Source organism: Strix aluco, chromosome 10 (genome assembly GCF_031877795.1).
Source record: "Strix aluco isolate bStrAlu1 chromosome 10, bStrAlu1.hap1, whole genome shotgun sequence".
NCBI lineage: Eukaryota > Metazoa > Chordata > Aves > Strigiformes > Strigidae > Strix > Strix aluco.
The window spans coordinates 19,595,121-19,613,790 of NC_133940.1; the positions used below are offsets into that span (position 1 = coordinate 19,595,121).

The 18,670-nt window shown below is 45.5% G+C and overlaps 1 protein-coding gene across 5 annotated transcripts in view; it reads left to right on the forward strand.

The window, feature by feature from the left end:
- Nucleotides 1–18,670, forward strand: part of DOCK11 (dedicator of cytokinesis 11) — an 86,491-nt gene that overhangs the window by 42,797 nt on the left and 25,024 nt on the right. For 2 of the 5 annotated variants that reach the window (XM_074834675.1, XM_074834671.1), the window contains exons 24-42: nucleotides 286–404; nucleotides 2,566–2,635; nucleotides 2,713–2,838; nucleotides 3,377–3,448; nucleotides 3,828–3,974; nucleotides 4,436–4,519; nucleotides 4,953–5,064; nucleotides 7,159–7,197; nucleotides 8,735–8,913; nucleotides 10,932–11,048; nucleotides 11,747–11,822; nucleotides 12,123–12,226; nucleotides 14,223–14,334; nucleotides 14,487–14,553; nucleotides 15,060–15,107; nucleotides 15,308–15,385; nucleotides 15,631–15,773; nucleotides 16,428–16,543; nucleotides 18,362–18,499. In XM_074834675.1, the coding sequence (XP_074690776.1) occupies nucleotides 286–404; nucleotides 2,566–2,635; nucleotides 2,713–2,838; nucleotides 3,377–3,448; nucleotides 3,828–3,974; nucleotides 4,436–4,519; nucleotides 4,953–5,064; nucleotides 7,159–7,197; nucleotides 8,735–8,913; nucleotides 10,932–11,048; nucleotides 11,747–11,822; nucleotides 12,123–12,226; nucleotides 14,223–14,334; nucleotides 14,487–14,553; nucleotides 15,060–15,107; nucleotides 15,308–15,385; nucleotides 15,631–15,773; nucleotides 16,428–16,543; nucleotides 18,362–18,499 (1,947 nt within the window). The remainder of the gene's footprint in view (nucleotides 1–285; nucleotides 405–2,565; nucleotides 2,636–2,712; nucleotides 2,839–3,376; nucleotides 3,449–3,827; nucleotides 3,975–4,435; nucleotides 4,520–4,952; nucleotides 5,065–7,158; nucleotides 7,198–8,734; nucleotides 8,914–10,931; nucleotides 11,049–11,746; nucleotides 11,823–12,122; nucleotides 12,227–14,222; nucleotides 14,335–14,486; nucleotides 14,554–15,059; nucleotides 15,108–15,307; nucleotides 15,386–15,630; nucleotides 15,774–16,427; nucleotides 16,544–18,361; nucleotides 18,500–18,670) is intronic. The other 3 variants (XM_074834673.1, XM_074834672.1, XM_074834674.1) reach the window with 3 other exon arrangements.

Consider the following 18,670-nt stretch of genomic DNA (forward strand, 5'->3'; position numbering starts at 1 on the left):
TAATTAAGTCCTAGCTGCCTGGGCATATCTGAGAGGAGGATTAATACCTGTCATGAGTGATTCATGTTGCTCCCCGAAGGCATGCAGCTGGAATCTGTCAGCGGGAAGGCAGGCAGTGAGTGCTGCTATGGGTTCAAGTTCTGTAATCTGGCGGGCTGAAGCCCACACCCTGAAGCATTTGCTAATGCCTGTCCTATTGCCACAGAAATGTCTGTGGACTATAAATATTTAACATCTGCAAAATGTTGAACTAAAAGTTGTCTGTGTTTTGAACATTTGTTTTAGTGTTTGCACGCCATGGAGATCCAAGTAATGATTCAGTTTCTACCTGTAATTCTTATGCAACTATTTAGAGTCCTTACAAATGTGACCCAGGAAGATGAAGTAGCTGTCAACTGCACCATGTGAGTGTCTGGTAAACCATCCGGTTTTCTTCAGTTACAAACACAAAACCACAAACTACAGTGTAAAGCAGGGTGTGGTTTCCCGGTACAAGGTGCTAAGTGACAGCATTGCTGCTTGCTCACGTCTGGGTGGCATGGTGCATCTTGGGGCCCTTGTCCTGGCAGCTGCCTGGAGAAAAATGTGGTATTTTAAAGATACTCACGGTTTGTTTTTCAAAAGAAAAAGGGTTTGTTGGTGGGGATGGCTCTGGGAGCCAAGTCATTGGGGCATCAAAAGGCTCCAGAGCGCCTGGGCACGTCCCAGCTGCAGACAGCAGATGTGGTTTCCCCGCGGGAGCGATGCCCTGGTCACATTCCTGCACACAGGTCCCCTGTGTCAGAAGTGGTGTAAAAATCCCCTGGAGCTACATCTGTGTTGGCTCAGAATATACGGCCAGGAGCAGGCAGTGGTTTGTTTAGCGATGCTCTGCCGCGCCTGCAGCCCCAAGAGGGCAGCACCGACTAGGGCCTGGTCCCCGCAGAAAGTTTCTGCTGTGTGCAGGCTTGTGCAGGGCCCAAAGGCAGCAAAAGGTGTAAAAGCACCTTCCCTGTCTAGTTCTGGCCACGACACCCCTCAAGTGATGGATGCATTAAAACATCCATCTTCCTCCCGTGGTTCTTCCTCTCTGAAGTGCTGCAGTGCAAAGGGGGGTGCTGGATGCCACTCCATGGAGATCTGCCTCTGACTCCAGGAGGTACCGTGCATCAGTGTGCCAAAAGCATCTTGCTCCCATGAAACTGGAGGTCGGAGGCTGAGCCCTGGTCCCCCAGGGATGCGAGGCCCATTGCAGTCACAGTCCTGAGCCATGTGGTGCAGGTTGTGGGGACTTCTGTGTGGAGCACTGTAATCCCACTCTGCTTGAGTCACCAGAGGGCAAGGACATGGGAACAAGTGACCCTGGCTACCTGCTGGGTGACCAGCTCCCACCTTCACTTCCAGAGATTTTTTCAGAGCTTTGCCTGATGCTTTCCAGTTGGTCAGTAGCTTTCTGTTTAATGACAACTGTTTTCTCATCCAGACTTTCAGAGTGGAATTTAAAACCCACTTTATCTGATAAATGGCTTGTAAACTCCTCCCTGTGGTTTGGCCTGTGGGTTCTGTGACAATGCGCAATAGTTTGTTGTTCCCTCTGGCTGGAACTGGAATGTAAATCCCCAATGTTGGCTGGGGAAACAGGGTGCTTGCTGCCTTCATCAGACACCTGGAGTTCTTCCAGAGGACTGGCATGTTCTCCAGGGTCTGCCTGGCCCCAGTGAACTGCAAGGCAACAGCTCGAAAATAATCCAGTGCAAGTAACAAGGAGCATATGATGTAAATTCAGTAAAACAGCCTTCCAGAATTAATGAATTCAGGGGATGCAGGAAGGTATCAGAGTATAACAACCATGGAGAATTTTTTCCTTGCTTCTCAGCAGAGATTCTGTGGGGTTTTTGTGATCAGTTTGCAGACTTGATGTAGTATAGTTGTTCATTGTCACTTATATTATCATTAGGAAAGGGCTCCCAGTGAGGACAGGATAAACACATGATAAGCTGTACAGTGTGGATGAATCTGTAGGGTGTGCAGGAGGGGCAAGTGGGCTTGCTCTCCATATAGCAGGTCCACAGATACAGCCAAAGAGAACTGGGTGCAGAGAAGATTAACTTAATATTTTTGGTTTCGACTTACCTAACACCTGAACATTGTTTAGGTGCCTAATGCTCACTGCAACTTGAATTTAAGTAGTGGCAGGCTCTAATCCTGCATGCACAGAGGCTGAAGAATAGGATATGTCCCTCTGCAGAGAAATGCTTCACCTCACCTCATTGTGCAGGGAGCCTTGAGAATTGAAGGCAGCTGGTCGGGGAGACACCTGGTCCAGCACCAAAGTGGAGAAGAGGCTTTGAGCACCTCAGCTCTGAGTGCTCTGTTGAGGGGCTGTGCTGTGGCAAGGATGCTGCAGCCACAGGAGCTGTAAGGGGTGCTAGCCTGCAAGTATTGCCTCCCTGCAAGTCAGGCCGTGCCAGTGTCGGTGAGGCTTTTGGTACTGAGCAGGATAGGACACAGATGGTGTCTGCTTTCATGAGCTGGAGGAACTTGCCCTCACATTGCATGCTGAACAGAAACCACATTTCTCCCCAGGGTTCTTCTGCACATTGTGTCCAAGTGCCACGAAGAAGGTCTAGACCACTACTTGCGCTCCTTCATAAAGGTCAGTCATGACACACCACTCCGCAAAACTCCCTCCTGGGAGCAGGCACACTGCTGACACTGTTCCTCTTGCCTCAGTACGTCTTTCGAGCTGAGAAACCCAGTGTCACACAGGTGAAGATGACCCATGAAATCCTGGTCCTTTCTATGACTACGATCTTGAAGCAGTCGGCAGATTTTCTAGCCATCAATAAGCTACTCAAGGTGAAGTATTGGCAGTACTTGGCTGCCAAGGGTGGAGGGGAGGAAAAGGGGTTCCGGTATTAAGCCTAACGCTTTCACCCATTCAAACCCACCACAAGAGCAAAGTTACCAGGGCAGTTCCTCACATCCACATCCTTGAGATTCTCCCCTTACAACAGAGATGAATTCTTGGAGGGAACCTGACTGTGTTAAGGCTCATGGCTGGACACAGCAAAGGGCTTTTTGTTATGCCAGTTCTATCTATTTTCTTCAAGCCACACATGAGGAGTGACTCATGGGAGGCAGACTGACTTTCTGCCTCTCTGGCTCCTTGCAGAGTGCATTGGGGTGCAGAGGGGATGAAGCTATTCCCACCCTAAGACTGGCAGGACTCCTCCAGGTAGCAAAGGCACCCATGCCAAGCTAGCTGTGCAGGCACAGCTGTGCTTACAAAATGCCATTTGAATGTGAGCTCTCCCTCCTACACTGCTGCTTCCCCACATAGTCAAACATGTTCAATCCCACTGAGAAAAATAATAGTATTCTTTGTTCATTCTAGTACTCGTGGTTTTTCTTTGAAGCACTGGCGAAGTCAATGGCTATGTACTTACTGGAAGAAAACAAAATCAAGGTAAAAATAAATTTGTTTGATGCTGCATTAGAGAGCCATCACAAACTCTCCTAAAGTTTCTCTGAAAAACTATGTAACTATTTTTAAAAAGCCCTGACAAGCTGAACAGCTAGCCAGATCTTTCCTTTTTTTTCCACTTTACTTTTCTCTTCTTCCCCTTTTCACTCTCAACTGTAATTTAAAAATTCCAGATCTCCACATGGCTCATGCAGCCTCCTTTTCTGTTACTAGCTATTGCAGTTTCAGCCAGTGCTTTCTTTGTGCCAATGTTTTATTAGGAAATAACATAAACAAATGCTAAAGGGAATTTGCGCCTGCGCGTGGTTCTCCCCAGCTGCTCACTTGCAGCACTGAGTGTAGGACGTGCTTTTGGTTTCAGCTGCCCAGAGGCCAGCGGTTCCCCGACTCCTACCAGCACGCCCTGCATTCGCTGCTGCTCGCCATCATTCCTCACGTGACCATTCGCTATAATGAAATCCCTGAAGAGTCCAGGAATGTCAACTTTAGCTTGGCTAACTTCCTGAAGGTCAGCAGCTTCTTTCCTTCTCCCAGGCTTTTATCAGAAAAAACCCCAACAATTAGAAGTAAGCAGCAAGCAAACAAATGTGTTTGTACTTTATCTACTCTTTGGTTTCAATGATGAAAACTCTGGAGAAGATAAGCTTTCCTAGGAAAGAAACTTTCTCTTTCCAAGAGAGAAACTATGATACTCTGTATGTTATCTAGGGTTTTCAGTCATGCCTAGCAACTCTTCAAAACCTGAGAGGAAATATGTGTGCTCTCATTTTAAATATTTCTCTTGTCCACTGGGGACTTAAGTGAGGCCATCCAAATAATTTCAGAGAAACAGGACCAAGTACATTTTGGAAAGTCAGCAGCGGCCCAGAGGATCATATCTGGCTGCTGGCAGGATGGTAGCATGGACATGATTTAGGATGATTACTTTTATTTTTAATGATTGGTCACATGTTGCTATTTTTTCTCCAGCGTTGTTTGACTTTTATGGACAGAGGATTTGTTTTTAACTTGATAAATGATTACATTTCTGGATTCAGCCCTAAAGACCCTAAGGTAAGCAGTATGTTTCTTGAGAGGTGATTTGCAGTTGTACATATCTATGTCAGTCAAAGCTCTGTAGTGATTATTTTATATGATTCTTGGAGGCCCTTTAGACATTGCTTCTGCAGAGTCTTCTGAAGGCAGAGACCTTTTTGTCTGAGCCAAGAGCCAGTATGCAGCTAAGCTTTAAAACAATGTAAAGACTCAGAACTAAAGGAGAGATTGATTAATAGTCTGGATGAAAAAGGTAAAGAAGTCCCAAATGACAGCTGCATGCACTGACACTTAGGGGGAACAGCACAAAAATTTGCCAATTATTACTGAGTTTCACCAAATGCTATTTAGATTCCTCAGTCCTTGTGCAACAAACACATTGAACTAGAAGCAAATGTGTCAAACTGAAAACACAGTTTGTGTTTGTGTTTGTCTTTTTTTTTTTCCTTAGCTGCTGGTTGAATACAAGTTTGAGTTTCTTCAAACCATTTGCAATCATGAGCACTACATTCCTTTGAACTTACCAATGACCTTTTCCAAACCCAAGCTGCAAAGAGTTCAAGGTATGTCCTTTCTCAAGAGACTAGCTAGAGAGCTATAAATTATTAGTCTTGATGGCTTCTTACCAGATGGGATTTAGTTTGGTGTCAAGGAAATTTATGTCCTGGTTAGCCTGATTTATATTAACCTCAGGAAAAGATGCTGTTCTGGCAGGTTTACATCATTTTGCTCCAGAATGGTATACAATCAGTCTTGTCAGTATTTTGTATATTTAAGTTTGCATGGGACTAACAATATCCAAAAGAAACTGCCCCTATGTAAGTAAATACACAAATTGGGCAAGTGTAATCCTTGTTCCCACAAGTGTCAGCCTCCCCTGAGAAGTAGGATGTCTCGTCGATCGGTGCTGTAGAGAATGGAGTTACAGAACAGATTGAATTCACTGCTCCACTGCCAGCTCTCTTTATGGCCACAAGAAGGTGATTTAGGTTACTTTCTGCTTGCATTTTGAACAAGGGTACGGCAGTGCACAGCGCGTTCAAGCTTGTACTCAAACTTGGGCTGAAAGCAGCCAGTGGAGAAGTTAAGCCCATGCCAATCCTTAGCACATACCAAGGGCATACATACTGTGGCACCCAGGCTGCTCTCACTGTCACACCGTGTCCACTTTGGTCCCAGTGCTGCTCACCACAGGGAAGATGGGATTTGCAAGGGGCTGAGCTGAGACACTGTGCAAGCGTGGATGGCTGCGGCTCTGCTACCGATGACAGTGTGGACACAGTGCTGAGCCTGGAGCATGCCTCACTGGCCTCCTAAGATTGCTGTAGACACAGCCTCATTCCCTCTGAGTCCTGATTTCTCATCTCTGCTAAATGAATACAGAAGAGATTGCCAGGTTTGGGTGCTAATAGCCTGACAAGATAAGTACTGGAGAGGAGAATGAGGTTTGGGATTCCCCCATGTGAAAGCCTAGTGGATTTATGGTTCTATGATTTATTCTGATGGAGGCAAGGGGATGTTTAGTTGTGCCTCGGGGTGCAGCCATACAAATCCCAAAGTGGTTCCCTTTATATCCAAGTGTCAGAAGCAGCGGAAATTTTCCTTTATTTTGGTATGTTTCTGACAGCTCAGAGCTTTTTGGACCAGCTACTAATCTTTTACACTTACACCAGTTTGGCTACTTGCCTGGCATAGTTTAACAAAGTGCACTGCTAGAAATGGCTGAGAGAGAGAAAACACACAACCACAATGCCTCCCCGTTGCTTAGTAGTGGCATGATAACATAAGGATGCTCTTTCTTGGTTAACATTCACCTTTGCATTTGTGATGGTTAAACTGAAAAGCTCGTCTTTCCTCCTCTGTTTTACTGTGACTAGGACCTACCAGCTGAAGTTTTATTTTTAAAATATATATTTAAAAATAGTGGTAGCAATTGTCATTCACACACATCTCTTGACAGTAGAGCAGCCTATCCTCAGGTAGCCTCAAGTGCCTTTGCAGTGGTGTCTGTGCTCTGCCTGCCATGGCAGAGACATGTAGGGTTTGTCTGATTTAGGGACAGATCTGTGATTACAGGGCACAGTGGGCTCAGAGACAGGGAGGTATAATGTGCACATCACCAAGGAGATATCCTGCTGGCGTGCCTCACCTCTTTATCAATTGATTTGAATGAAGAGAGGGGATGTGCCCAGTCCCTTACTACTCTGTTTCTGGGAAAAGAAGGAATAGTCCCCAGGAAGGTGGATAAAGAGGGCTTCTGCAGCAGAAGCTGGTGCAGATGGACCTACAGGCAGAGCACATCCCTGTGACCACATCCTGTTGAGTTGGAGCATTGCATCTTGGAGCAGTTTCTCTGAAATGTCTCAGCTAGTAAAGAACTGGTTGCTGGTCTGTGTCCCTGCTGCCTCGCCTGGAGGACATGTGTGTTTCATCAGACTGAGTCTGTCCTCACAACCAGCAGCACAGGGTTGTTTTTGCAATCTTGTGATAGCAAAGAACCCAAGAGATTGACAGAAGCTGGGAGTTAAGCAATAGCCTTACAAGTAATATTAAAACATGATGTACTGTCCCATTTCTTCAAGATTTAGAGCATTACTTATTCCTGTTTATTTTTGCTGTGTTTTTATTTGTCCCTTTTCTTTTTACACATGAATTAGATTTTTTTTCATTTGCTGTGGAACGGTTCACTTCAGTAGGTAGGTCCAACTGCGATCACTGAATCCTCTAATGCCAAATTAAATATGCAGCTTCCAATCAATTAGCTTGCATCCAACTAATGAAATAACCGTGATGTGTGACACTTAGGCATTTACTAACGTGACTAACAATGAAAGCTAGATAATGTTCCAGACTGCTTTCTTTTTCCTCTGAATCAGACTTTCACAAACCAGTAAATGCTACTTATGAATCAACGAACTTAAAAATATCTTTTGCAGCCACAGAGCTGTTGGAACCCTTTGGTTGGGATTTTCAAAGCTGTGTGTATGCACCCGGCCTTACCACAGAAAAACTTTCACACCTGTGGGGTTTTAAAAAAAAAAAGTCTGAGATGAGCACACAGCATTTGTACCCTTTGGGGGAAGAACGCACAGCTTTGGGGTTATCCCTCTGGGAGGCTTAGTGCCAAAATGCAACAGTCAAATGGTGCTTGTCATGCCTCTGATTAGGCATATGGGTGCCTTACAGAGATAATGGTGTCAGGGCAAGGTCATTCATAGCAGTCTGAGTGCACATGCACCCTGCATTGAAATCTGTGTCTCTGTCACTTCTCTGCTGCATTATCCAGGCATGTCAGTCAAAATGATGCCTTACCCTTGTAGCAGCTGCTCCTTTGATCAGGGTAGATAGCCTGAATCTATGTGAAATGAAGGGTACAAGTTAAGTAAACCAAGGTGATTAGGTACTGAGCTGCCTTTCTGCTGGCAGTCAGTGCGGCTTGTAAGGAGCTGTGTTCACTACCTGCTGGTGGAAAGCTAAGGGAGTCTCACAGTTTCTGGCAAGCAGCTGCCTGGAACCCTGCCTTGGCTCCCCAGTCCGTGCAGCAGGGCTGGAAAGCCCAGCTGTGTAAACTGCTGAAGGATGCAGTAGCAGTCGCTTGGCACCACATCCTTATTTGTATCCCTCATCTCAGCAGGAGTATTTGCCTTTTCTCTGCTCTCTGATCTGGCAAGAAGAAATGCAGATTTCATGGAGGATGTGGAACAAGCTGCAGAGATGGCACTGCTAGAGCTGGGCGACTGTGATAAATGTACCGTCTCCACTGCCCATTACCACCCTCACAGCTGCTCTGTGGAGGTTGACACCTCCGCTGCCTGGGTAGTTTGGGAATTTACAGGATAACCTCCAGTCCAGAACAAAGCAGCCCCCAGGCAATAAATCCTGCTGTCTTTCCCCTTTTCATCCATCTCTGACTTTACAAATTACTCTTTGGACCACTAAGCTTTGTAAAGCATCACACTGCAGAAATCATTCTTTTAGCTGCTGCTGAAACAGTGAGGGCTGAAATTAATGATTAGCCTGAACTGGAAGATGCCAAGTTCTTTGATATGACTTAACTCAGTGGTGGAGAAAACTGTAGTCAGTTCAGGCCTTACTGAAAGATCAGTGCCCTGTAGGAAAGTGAGTGATGAACTGTACTCATGGACTGTGTGGCTTACATGACTGTTATGTAAGACATAACTGAATAAATCCTCAGAACGGTTCCCTTAACCATTGTCTTGCTTTTTCTTTCAGATGTAAATCTTGAGTACAGTTTAACTGATGAATATTGCAGGCATCATTTCCTGGTGGGGATGCTTCTCAGAGAAGCCTCTGTTGCCTTGCAGGACAACTACGATATCAGATACACAGCCATCTCTGTCTTAAAAAATCTCTTGATAAAGCATGCCTTTGACAATAGATACCAGCACAAGGTCAGGCATATTTTGTTGGCTTTTAAATGTAATGTTCTTGAATTTTATGAAAAAACACATGTCAGTTTTAGATCTTGCATGGTGCACCAAGAGTATTCTCATTACTTTTTAGGGAACTATTGTAAGTAACTGATAGTTATGGCATAACAGTCATAGCTCTGAGAAATGATCTAGGAACACAAACAATGCAGTCAGATAACTGCAGTGCTCTTATTCATGCTGAGTATTTAGATAATAAAGCCTCAAGCCATTAAGGAACTTGAGAGTGTCGTTAGCCGAGAGGCTGTTGAACAAAATTAAACAATGTCAGTGTTCTTCTGGTTTTGGGCTTAAATTAACATCCTGCATTAATAAACTGTAATTAGGAAATAGGACAGATCTCTGTTACAAGTCAGATGCATGTTTTACTAATTAGTGAATCAGAGGAGAGGATCTGTGGATTCTCATGAGATACTATATTTCTGCTGAGTAGCTTTCAGCTTTCTTCAGTCAGAGGCTCAGCATGTGTTATTGCTGAAAGGACCTGGAAATGGGCTTGTTTTATTTCTTGATGCTGCTCCCTGCTGACCCATATGTCCTTGAAAGTGCCCAGCTACCTGTGCAGACACTACCTGTCCTTGCTCCAGGCTGAAAACATGCCTCTGTTTAGAGTTTAACTCCTCACATTGCTCCTAATGTGATCCATGTCTGAGTTTTATCTGGGAATGTGGATAGCCTCCTGGGCATGAAGGGTAGGAGAAGTGACCCGAATGTGCCCGGGGCTCCTGTCTTCTGCATGGACCCAGGGCCAGATCCTCTCCTCTCCCTTCTCGTTTGGAAGGGCTGAGCAGGAGGTGGGCTTGCTTTTCTCTACAGTGCAGACCCGTGGTGACTTGCACAGCCTGGAAACAAAACTGCAGCCCATGGTAGTTGTCAAGACTTGATATTTCAGGAGAGATTTGCCAGCTCTCTGCCAAGACTGGGTCAGAGACAGCCTGTTTCTGCCTGAAATAGAGGGTGCCTGAAAACCCTCACACCAGTTCAGGAGCTGTTTGCCCCCTCAGCATGCAGCACTCTCCCTGCCTCCTCCAAAACACCACTTGTCTTGAAATTGTCCCACTGGATTTTTGTACATGTGTGGTGCTCCAGGCTGCATGACCAGGAAATTGTCTGGAGCCAGAGCAGAATGCTCAGCTGGTGTCCCGAGGCACCAAAGCAAAAAATCACATCATGGGCAGGACAGGCTGAGCATGGCAGAGTCTGTTGCTGTAGTGTGGCTCCAGCCAAGGAAGCCCCAGCTCCATCAGTGGCTGAGAGAGGGCTTTCTCAGCCCATGGGCGTTTTCAAGATTTCTTTTGTCTTTTGTCATACTGAATCAGAAGAAAAAAGCGGATTTTTGAACTGGTTAAAATGTGCCATGCCATTCACAAGCCTTAAATTTCTTTTTTTTTTTAACCTTTCTGTCAAACTTAGAATGATAAAATTTTAACAAACAAGAATTGGACATCAAGGAGCCCTGCATTTAGAAAACGTCAACCAGACCATTTTTGATCTGTATCACATAATCTAAATTAATCTGTTTCTACAAACTGTTTTAACTAGAAGCATTTGCTATGGAGAATTCCTGACTGGAAGCAATAGCCAGCACCAGGCAAGGAGCAAATGTTTTTGTTTCAATACTCCTGGGTGTTGTACTTGAAAATCAAACTATGTGAGTGAAGTGCCAGTTAAAGAGTTAGAAAATCCGGGATTTAATTTGTCACATATCCTGTATGACTGGAAATGTTATTCAGCCCTCCAAAATCCCTGAGTGCCCCAAACTTGCTGCTAGAAGGGTAATACCTACCTGGCAGCTCTGGAAGTGAAGATGAGAAGCCAAACCAACCCATGTCCTCAGACACCATATATCCGTGTGTGTGTGTATGTGTGTATATATATATATATATTTATATATGTCTGTGTTTTGGCTCAAGAGTTTCCCTTTTTTGCTCCATTGAAAACCTGGGCTCTTACTTACATTTTACACTGTCTTTTTTCAGAACCAGCAGGCAAAAATAGCCCAGCTGTACCTGCCGCTGTTCGGGCTGCTCCTGGAGAACCTCCAGCGAGTGGCCAGCCGTGAGGCACTCTACTCCTGCGCAGCTGCCTCCAGCCCTGTGAGTAAAGCCCAGTGATGCCTCTTTGCCCTCCTCCTCGGCCCTCCCTCTCCCTGCACACCCCCGGTGCAACTTCCACTGCCTGCAGCCAGGCTCAGCTTTAGAAATAAATGTGGTTTTCTTCTTCCCACAGCCCCATAATGTCCTTGTTTCTTTTAATTTGGCTTTTCCTGTGACTTTGTTCTGACTGTAGCACTGGGTGCAATGTCTCTGCTCTTTTGTTTGCTGTCTTTTTATGGTTTGCCTAGTGCCGTGAGGTGAGGTAAGTCCCTCCAGATGCAATGACTTGCAACAGGACTCAGCCTTGGACTCCAGCAGCTGTTCTGGGGATTTGCCCACCTGCCTGAGGGTTGTGTGTGGTTCCCAGGCAGGCTTAGCCTTGTAGACTAGACTTTCCTGCTTGTTCGGGGCAAACAACAACCAAAAAAAAGACATTTAAGAAAAACAATTAAAAATTTCAACTTAAATGATGAAAAACAAAAGGGGAAAAGCTGCTATGAACTTTAACACATTCTGATATTCTTTGTACTCCTCCCCAAATCATTTATATCCTTGTTATGGAAGTAAGGAAATAGATTTTTTTTTTATCTGCATTTTAAAAGCTGCTCTGATTTGCCTTTTTTTATTTCATTATTGTCTTCTATAAGGGAATAGGTGTTACAATTCATTAGTCACAAAAACCTTATCTTGCTTTACAGGCATCCAGGGATGAATTCATGTGTAGTTTTGCATCCCCCTCAAATAGATCCAGCCTGATTGCAGACAAAGATCCAGGTAAAGGAATTTTTCTAAACTTTAAATTTCCCATTTATTTTGAACATAACTATTATCAGCCCCCAAAACCCATTACCCAAAACCTGAAATAATCATCTGCCAGAAGACCTCTCAGAGTTTATATGCTTTTCCATGAATGTGGTGTCACTGCAACTGTCCTTTCCAGATTAATCAGCTTTCAAGATGGGGCTTTGGCAAGCCCCATTTGTGCTGTCCAAATCGCATCCTCCACTCACATCAGTGATGTGCTGAGGAGTGCCAGTACAAAGGGGTTAATTGTGGGCTTTGGGTTTTTTTCAGCCTGTGGAGCAGCACTTCCAAATGGCCATGCAATAAAGCGAGAGGACTCGAAAGGATCCTTGAACTCAGAGGGGGCAACCGGTTCCCCAGATCAGAGTGAAAATGTAATGTATCTGGGGTTAGAAGGAACAGTGCTCACTGCACCAGTCTGTGGGCTGTGTTAAATAAGGGGGAGGGAAAAGGAGTTCCCTGTGGTAACACTCTCAAAAGCCAGCTTATAAATATCTGTGTTTGGAAACAAACAGATTTAATTTTAACAGAGGAGGTCAGAGTCACGGGTCTGGTATGCTTTCCCTCTTCAAAGATCTCTGAACCAAAAATACAACTGTTGACAAATTACTTATTGAAGATGAAAGGTAAAGTCTATGGGGAAAATCTCTGCTCCCATGGTGCCTTTATCCGTACTCAGGCGTGCTCCCTGTGTGTGGATGGATCTGAGCCTGGCCAGTGCCCAGTGCGCAGTGCTGGGAACTGATTTCCACACACAGCTGGGAGGCAAAGCACTGTGATGTGAGATTGCCAGTGACCGCTGACTTAAGAGAAGACAAGGTATTTGTAGGAAAACCAGCACAGGCTAAAAACCACAGCCCCAAATTTGCAGAAGGTGACCACAGTCACACCACAAAGCGCTCCGACCCCACTATTCAGACAGGGTGTACTCTCCTCGTTGGCAGATTGCACACATGGAAATCAGGTATTTGTGCAAACTAGCCCCTGGTTTTCCTCAGGGTGCTTTCCAGATGTCTTGGGTTGGCATGAGTCATTGATGCATCTTTAAAAACTTTGGCCCTTATAACAAGCGAGGCAAAGATTATCTGGGCTCCTGCTGGCTGTGTCCTGACATGCTTAGGAGAGGTGTTGCCTTTCAAGCTCTCCTACATAAATTATGAAGCTATAAGACCAAGTATAGCCAAACACTTGACTATCAAACTGTTCATATTCAGCAAAGCTCTGAGCATATGCTTCAACCCTGCTGGCAGGGTTTGCAGAAAGCATTATCGCTTGCAGCTCAGCTCTTCTCCACAGCTAGACATCCTCTTCTGTGTCCTTGAAGGTACATTTTTCAGTCATTGAAAACAGCTTTTCCATTAGGGAATGCAATATGCACAAAACCATGTAAAAGCAATGCCGCATGGAGGAGCAGAGCTTCAGTGCTGCACTACAGAGGTAGACACATTGCATTATCGCCTGTTCCCCTGGCATGAGTTATGCAATGACTTGATAGTTTGGCGTGGTCAACAGCAAAGTTCTGGCTGTAGCACCGTATCTCCAACTCTAAACAGAATGTTTAATTCTGTCTTATTATGACTCACATCCACAGCTTGTCCCAGAATAAAAAACAAATAAGGTCTGTGGATCATTCTCCAAACATGTGAGGCACAGCTTTCAGAGAAGCATCCTGCTTAGAGCTTAATCATATCCATTTGTTGGCTAGGGTGATGCAAAAAAATCTGGTAAAGCTTTAGAAGTCATGTTTCCCACCACGCAATGCCCAAGCCTTTCCCATACAGATTGACTGACTCATCAGCAGGTTTTCACTTATCTTTGCCTTAGTCACTAAACAGAAGGAAAACCAAGAGACACTTCCAAAAATCAGGGGGAATTCTTAAGCTGAAACGTCCTGCTTTTTTAATAACTCTTGTTGTGAAGTGTACATCTTTAACAGAAAGCTAGATTCTTGTTTTAAACTGTGATAGGTAATGAACTGTTTTGTTTGACAAGAACTGACTTCAGAAATGTCCATGAGTATAGGCACTGCAGAGAGCAAGGGAAGTCAAAGCAGGGCTGCTGTACATTTTGCTGGATAAGCCATCATTCTCTGCCCCGACATTTTTTTTCTGGGCAGAGTAGCATTCAGCCATGTGTTCAGGATTTCCAGACTGCTCATCACTGGCAGGGCAATAGTCCCAAAGGATGAGGTGTCTCCAAAGCGTGGTGCTGTGAGGGTGCACGTGCAGGGGGACGGGAAGATGCTGGCACATCTGGTATGTGCCAGGTTTGCCGTGCCCATGCTGCAGGGCATCTGGCCCTGCACTCTGCTCAGGCACAGCCCAGGCACCTGGGGCCACTCGCCTCCATGTCACATCTGTGTCCCCTTAGATCCGCAGAAGCTCGACAAGGAGCAGCGTGTCGCACTGCAGCCGGCTGGACCAGTTTGAGATCCGGACACTCCTGATGTGCTACCTCTACATTGTGAAGATGATCTCTGAAGGTTAGTGGCTCTTGCTCGCTGGGTTCAGCCATATTGAAAATATGGGGGGGCAGCCAGAGAGACAAGAGACCATCAGCAGCAGTTTTTTGTCTGTAAGTTTCCCCTTTAATTTTTTTTAAATCTCAGTGCACTGTTTGGTTTTTTTCTTTCAGATACTCTTTTAGCTTACTGGAACAAATTCTCCCCCCAAGAGCTGATCAATGTCCTTGTACTTCTGGAGTGAGTATCATGAGGCTGCAATTCAAACGCTGCGCCTTTGTGCGGGCAGCATTGGCCAAGAAGAAGACGTGAGTGCAGCGTGCCTCTCAGGGTGCACATGGTTCTGTGCAGCACTAGAGGTGTCTGGCCAGGTTGTAATGATATGCTCTTCCTCAGGTGTATGTCAAGGGAGCACGGCGAAGTGGTGGTGCCCTGTGCTCAGTCCGGGCCATGCAGAGGGTGTCCCACCACTGGTGGGCGAGCAGGGCTCATGGCACAGCCTCCCACCATAACTGGCACAACCTCTGCTTTGCAGCAGGTTTGATGGAACAGATGAGTGAGGAGACAGGGATGTGCCATAGGGTTTGGAAACCAAGGGTGTGAGGTCAAGTGACTTGTAGATATAGACCCAAACCCTCATACCAGAGTAGTGTGCTGGCAGACAAGAACAGGGTAGATTTTAAATGGTTTAGATCGTTCCTCATCTGCAGCATCTGTAACAGATACATGTTTTATTTTCTTTCTAGGGTGTGTTTATTTCACTTCAGATACGTGGGGAAAAGAAATATTGCCAGGTACTATATTCTTCTGTCCAGGACCAGGTAGGGGGGCTGCCCCCACCTCCTTGCCGCAGCTGAGGCAGGAAGGGAGCATGTACACCCACGCCGGGGAAACCCAAGCAGGCAGGAAGCCTGTGGGGCCGGGACTCTGCTCAGCACCATGCCGTGAGCAGAGTCCCCTCATTTTAGCACCCTGCCCCTTCCCTCTCCTCCAGCTCCTGCATGAGACCCCCAGGCCCAGGCACTCCTGGCTGCCCGCGCAGGTTGGCAGTGTCCCCCGCAGTCGGCTGCAGGTGAGACACGAGTCACGGCTGCATCTCTGCTCCCTGAGCAGCAGCATTGCTGTTTCATTAGCTCTAGGGCCACCTGGTGCAGGCAAGACCAGGGTAGCCTGGTCAGCCCCGCTGGGATTATCTGGGATACTCCAGATTAGTGCGTTGGAGGGAGGCTGGGTCTGCGTCCTGGTGCCTCATGTAATCCTGCAGTGGTGTGGCCACTGCTGCTCCTCCAAACCCACCGACTTTGCTTCCCCTTGCAGGGTGCATGACGCCTGGTTATCCAAGCACACAGGAGCTGATAGGAAATCCCAGACGATGCCAGCACTCCGCAGCAGAGCTGGGGGGATGCAGGTGCGGCTCCAGCATCTGGGCAGCTTGGACACCTCCTTCACGCTCAACCACAGTATGTACAGCAGAGTGAGATGGGACCGTGGAGCCTGCTGAAAACTGCATGTTGCCATTTTCCACTTGTTGCTTGTTGCTTCATGATATTCAAACTGCAGAATTACAGTGGTCACCACTCCACTGCAACATTCTTAGATTGGTGGGGGTGACACTTAAGCCAGCCCCTTAAAAATCACCCCTGGGACTTAGGACTTGCATGGCTCTTTCCTCTCACCTGTCTTGGCTCACTCCTTGGCTGAGTGTGTGTGCGGGCGATGCCTTGGTTTGGGTAGTGAGCAGAGCAGGCAGGAGAGCAGCCCTGCACAGAGACCTGGGCCAGGATCTGCTCTAAGCCACTCCATGTGGCTGAGTTTTGCCCCATTGAAGCACCTTGCCATTGCCCCTCTGCAGATACAACTCGGACACCTCATTCTCTGTCTGGCTTTAGAAACAGTGAGAATAAGGGGAAGTACTGACATTGGTTTTCTTATTTGGCATCAGACTGAGGCAGCTTTTCTGAGTGGAGCTGGCAAATTCCGCATCTTGCTATTCTAACCTCATCTCCCAAACTCAGTGAAGTGCAAGGGGAGAATCTTACCTATATCAGCATTTAGATCTTGTGGGAGCTGGAGTGTTGAACACTGTTTCCTCCTGATTTGCTTTCCACCCGCAGATGCAGGCACCTCAGAAGCAGATATTGTGCACCAGGCGTTACTGGAGGGCAATATTGCCACCGAAGTGTGCCTAACAATCCTGGACACCATCTCTTTTTTCACTCAGAGTTTCAAGGTCAGCACTGAAATCAAAACTATTGTAGAAATGTGTGCTGTATTTTGTATGTGTGTTGATTTTGGTGATCTGTTCTCCTAGAGTGACAGGTTATAGAAGGCTTTACAAAAGCAAATCGTTTGCAGCTTGTTTATTTTCCAAAATGCTGACTGTTTCACAGGGTCTCAGAGTAATTATGGCCTTATGCAATCCTGCAATTTCTTCAAAACTGCAAGAACAGAGAAAATTACATGGACGTTATAGCATGTAGGCATTACAAAAATAGAATAAGAGGAAATGTACATCATAGAGAAAGGAAGGACTAGTGGAAAGGGAAATGAAGGTCTAGCATTCTTGGAACAGTCACTGTTTTCTGCCATAAATTGCCTAGAAGTGAGGCCCAGATTTCTTTGAATTGCTGTACATGAATGTCTCTGGGACTGAGATATTCCAGCTGTGGTTACCAGTTCAGACAGGACCCTTACTACTGGTAGAAGTCTTCTCCTCCATACAGTGATTCACACTCCTGGCAGTCAGTGCCATCTACAACAATCAAAGCCTCTGTGGTGAAGAGAACCCCAGCCTGGCAGCTGAAATACTGTTCCAGAAAAACTCTTCCTTGAAGCGTGGTTGAGCAAATCCTGCTTATAGCAATGTGTCTTGCATAATGTCACAAGAACGTCTCCGGATTTCAGAGTAAGCATGATGAAGTTTTCCTTTTTAGATGGATTGAACAACATGAAGAGAAAGGTCATCATATCCTCTGTTTCTGTTACAGAGCAGAACGGCCATCCTGGTGCATATGTTAAATTACTCCTTAAAAGTTTGGCAACAGCAGAAGGATTTAGATGCAAGAGTTAAAACTTGCTTGACTTTCTCAGTTGCCTCTTTTTGAATATGGCTGAACCACAAAACAGTGTGATTTTCAAACCACAGGATAGACTGGATTCCCTTCCGCTTTAATGGGCTTCTGCTTCGCTTTTATGGTCATACGGTGTTACCACACAGAAGTGTGCTCTGTACTGCAGTAAAAGTGCTGATGCTGTTCATACTGATGAAGTAAATGAATTCAGTTTAAAAGTACAGATCCTAAACTTACCCTGCTGCAAGATGTGTGTAGGATTTCAAAAGAAATGTGATCCAGCCCAAGGATTGCTTGGGCTGGCAATGAGATAGGGATTACTGATCTCCTATTGATATGGGACATCCACATCCTTGCTGGGTGGCCACAATGCGCCGGGCTTCCTGCACAATGGCTGCAAGGATGATAGCAGGCACAGGCAAGATAACTCTGACACCAAACTGTATTAATCCTCTCCAAGTAATTCCATTGTACCATATCTCCAGAAGCACAAACTGTCAAAACTTTGCAGGAAACAAGGGAAGTGTATTGACTTACTACAGCTACGAATCTGTGAAACAATGTGATTATCTACGTTTCTCTCTCTCTCTCCCTTTTGGGCTGCAAATGAAACACCTGTTGAGACAAATAAAAAGAAATGGAAAAACCAGTGTGATAGTTGTGTTTGTAATAGCCTGTTTTATTTAAAATAACTCTAGGCAACCAGGGAAAGTTGTACAAATTATTGAGTTAGGTTTTGGAATTAGCGATGCAAAAGTGATGAAATATTTTTGTTTTATTCTCTGCTATAAAACTAGCCTCTGACCAACTAGTGTAAGTTTGTATTGGTTGTCGCATTTATTGGTTATATTTTTACTGAAGGCCCTGTTCCTTATCTGGCTTAAGAATTGATGTGATTAATTATGCAAAACTATCTCTGTCATTTCCAGCTTCAGGCACAACACTTCTGCAAAATAAATTCTCTCATTGCTTTCCAGACCCAGCTTTTAAGCAATGATGGCCACAATCCACTCATGAAGAAGGTTTTTGATATTCATCTGGCTTTTCTCAAAAATGGACAATCAGAAGCAGCTCTTAAACATGTGTTCGCCTCTCTGAGAGCTTTCATTAGCAAGGTAAGTAATACATGACTCCAAAGGTGCAGGAGAATTTATACAGGTACAACAGAAGAAACCACTATGCTTAAACTCCTGTTAAAATTATATTTTGTGTTGTTTGGAGATGTGTTTTAGAAAACAACTTCTTCACTGGTTTAAAAACCAGCCCAGATTAAGTTACCTATTTCA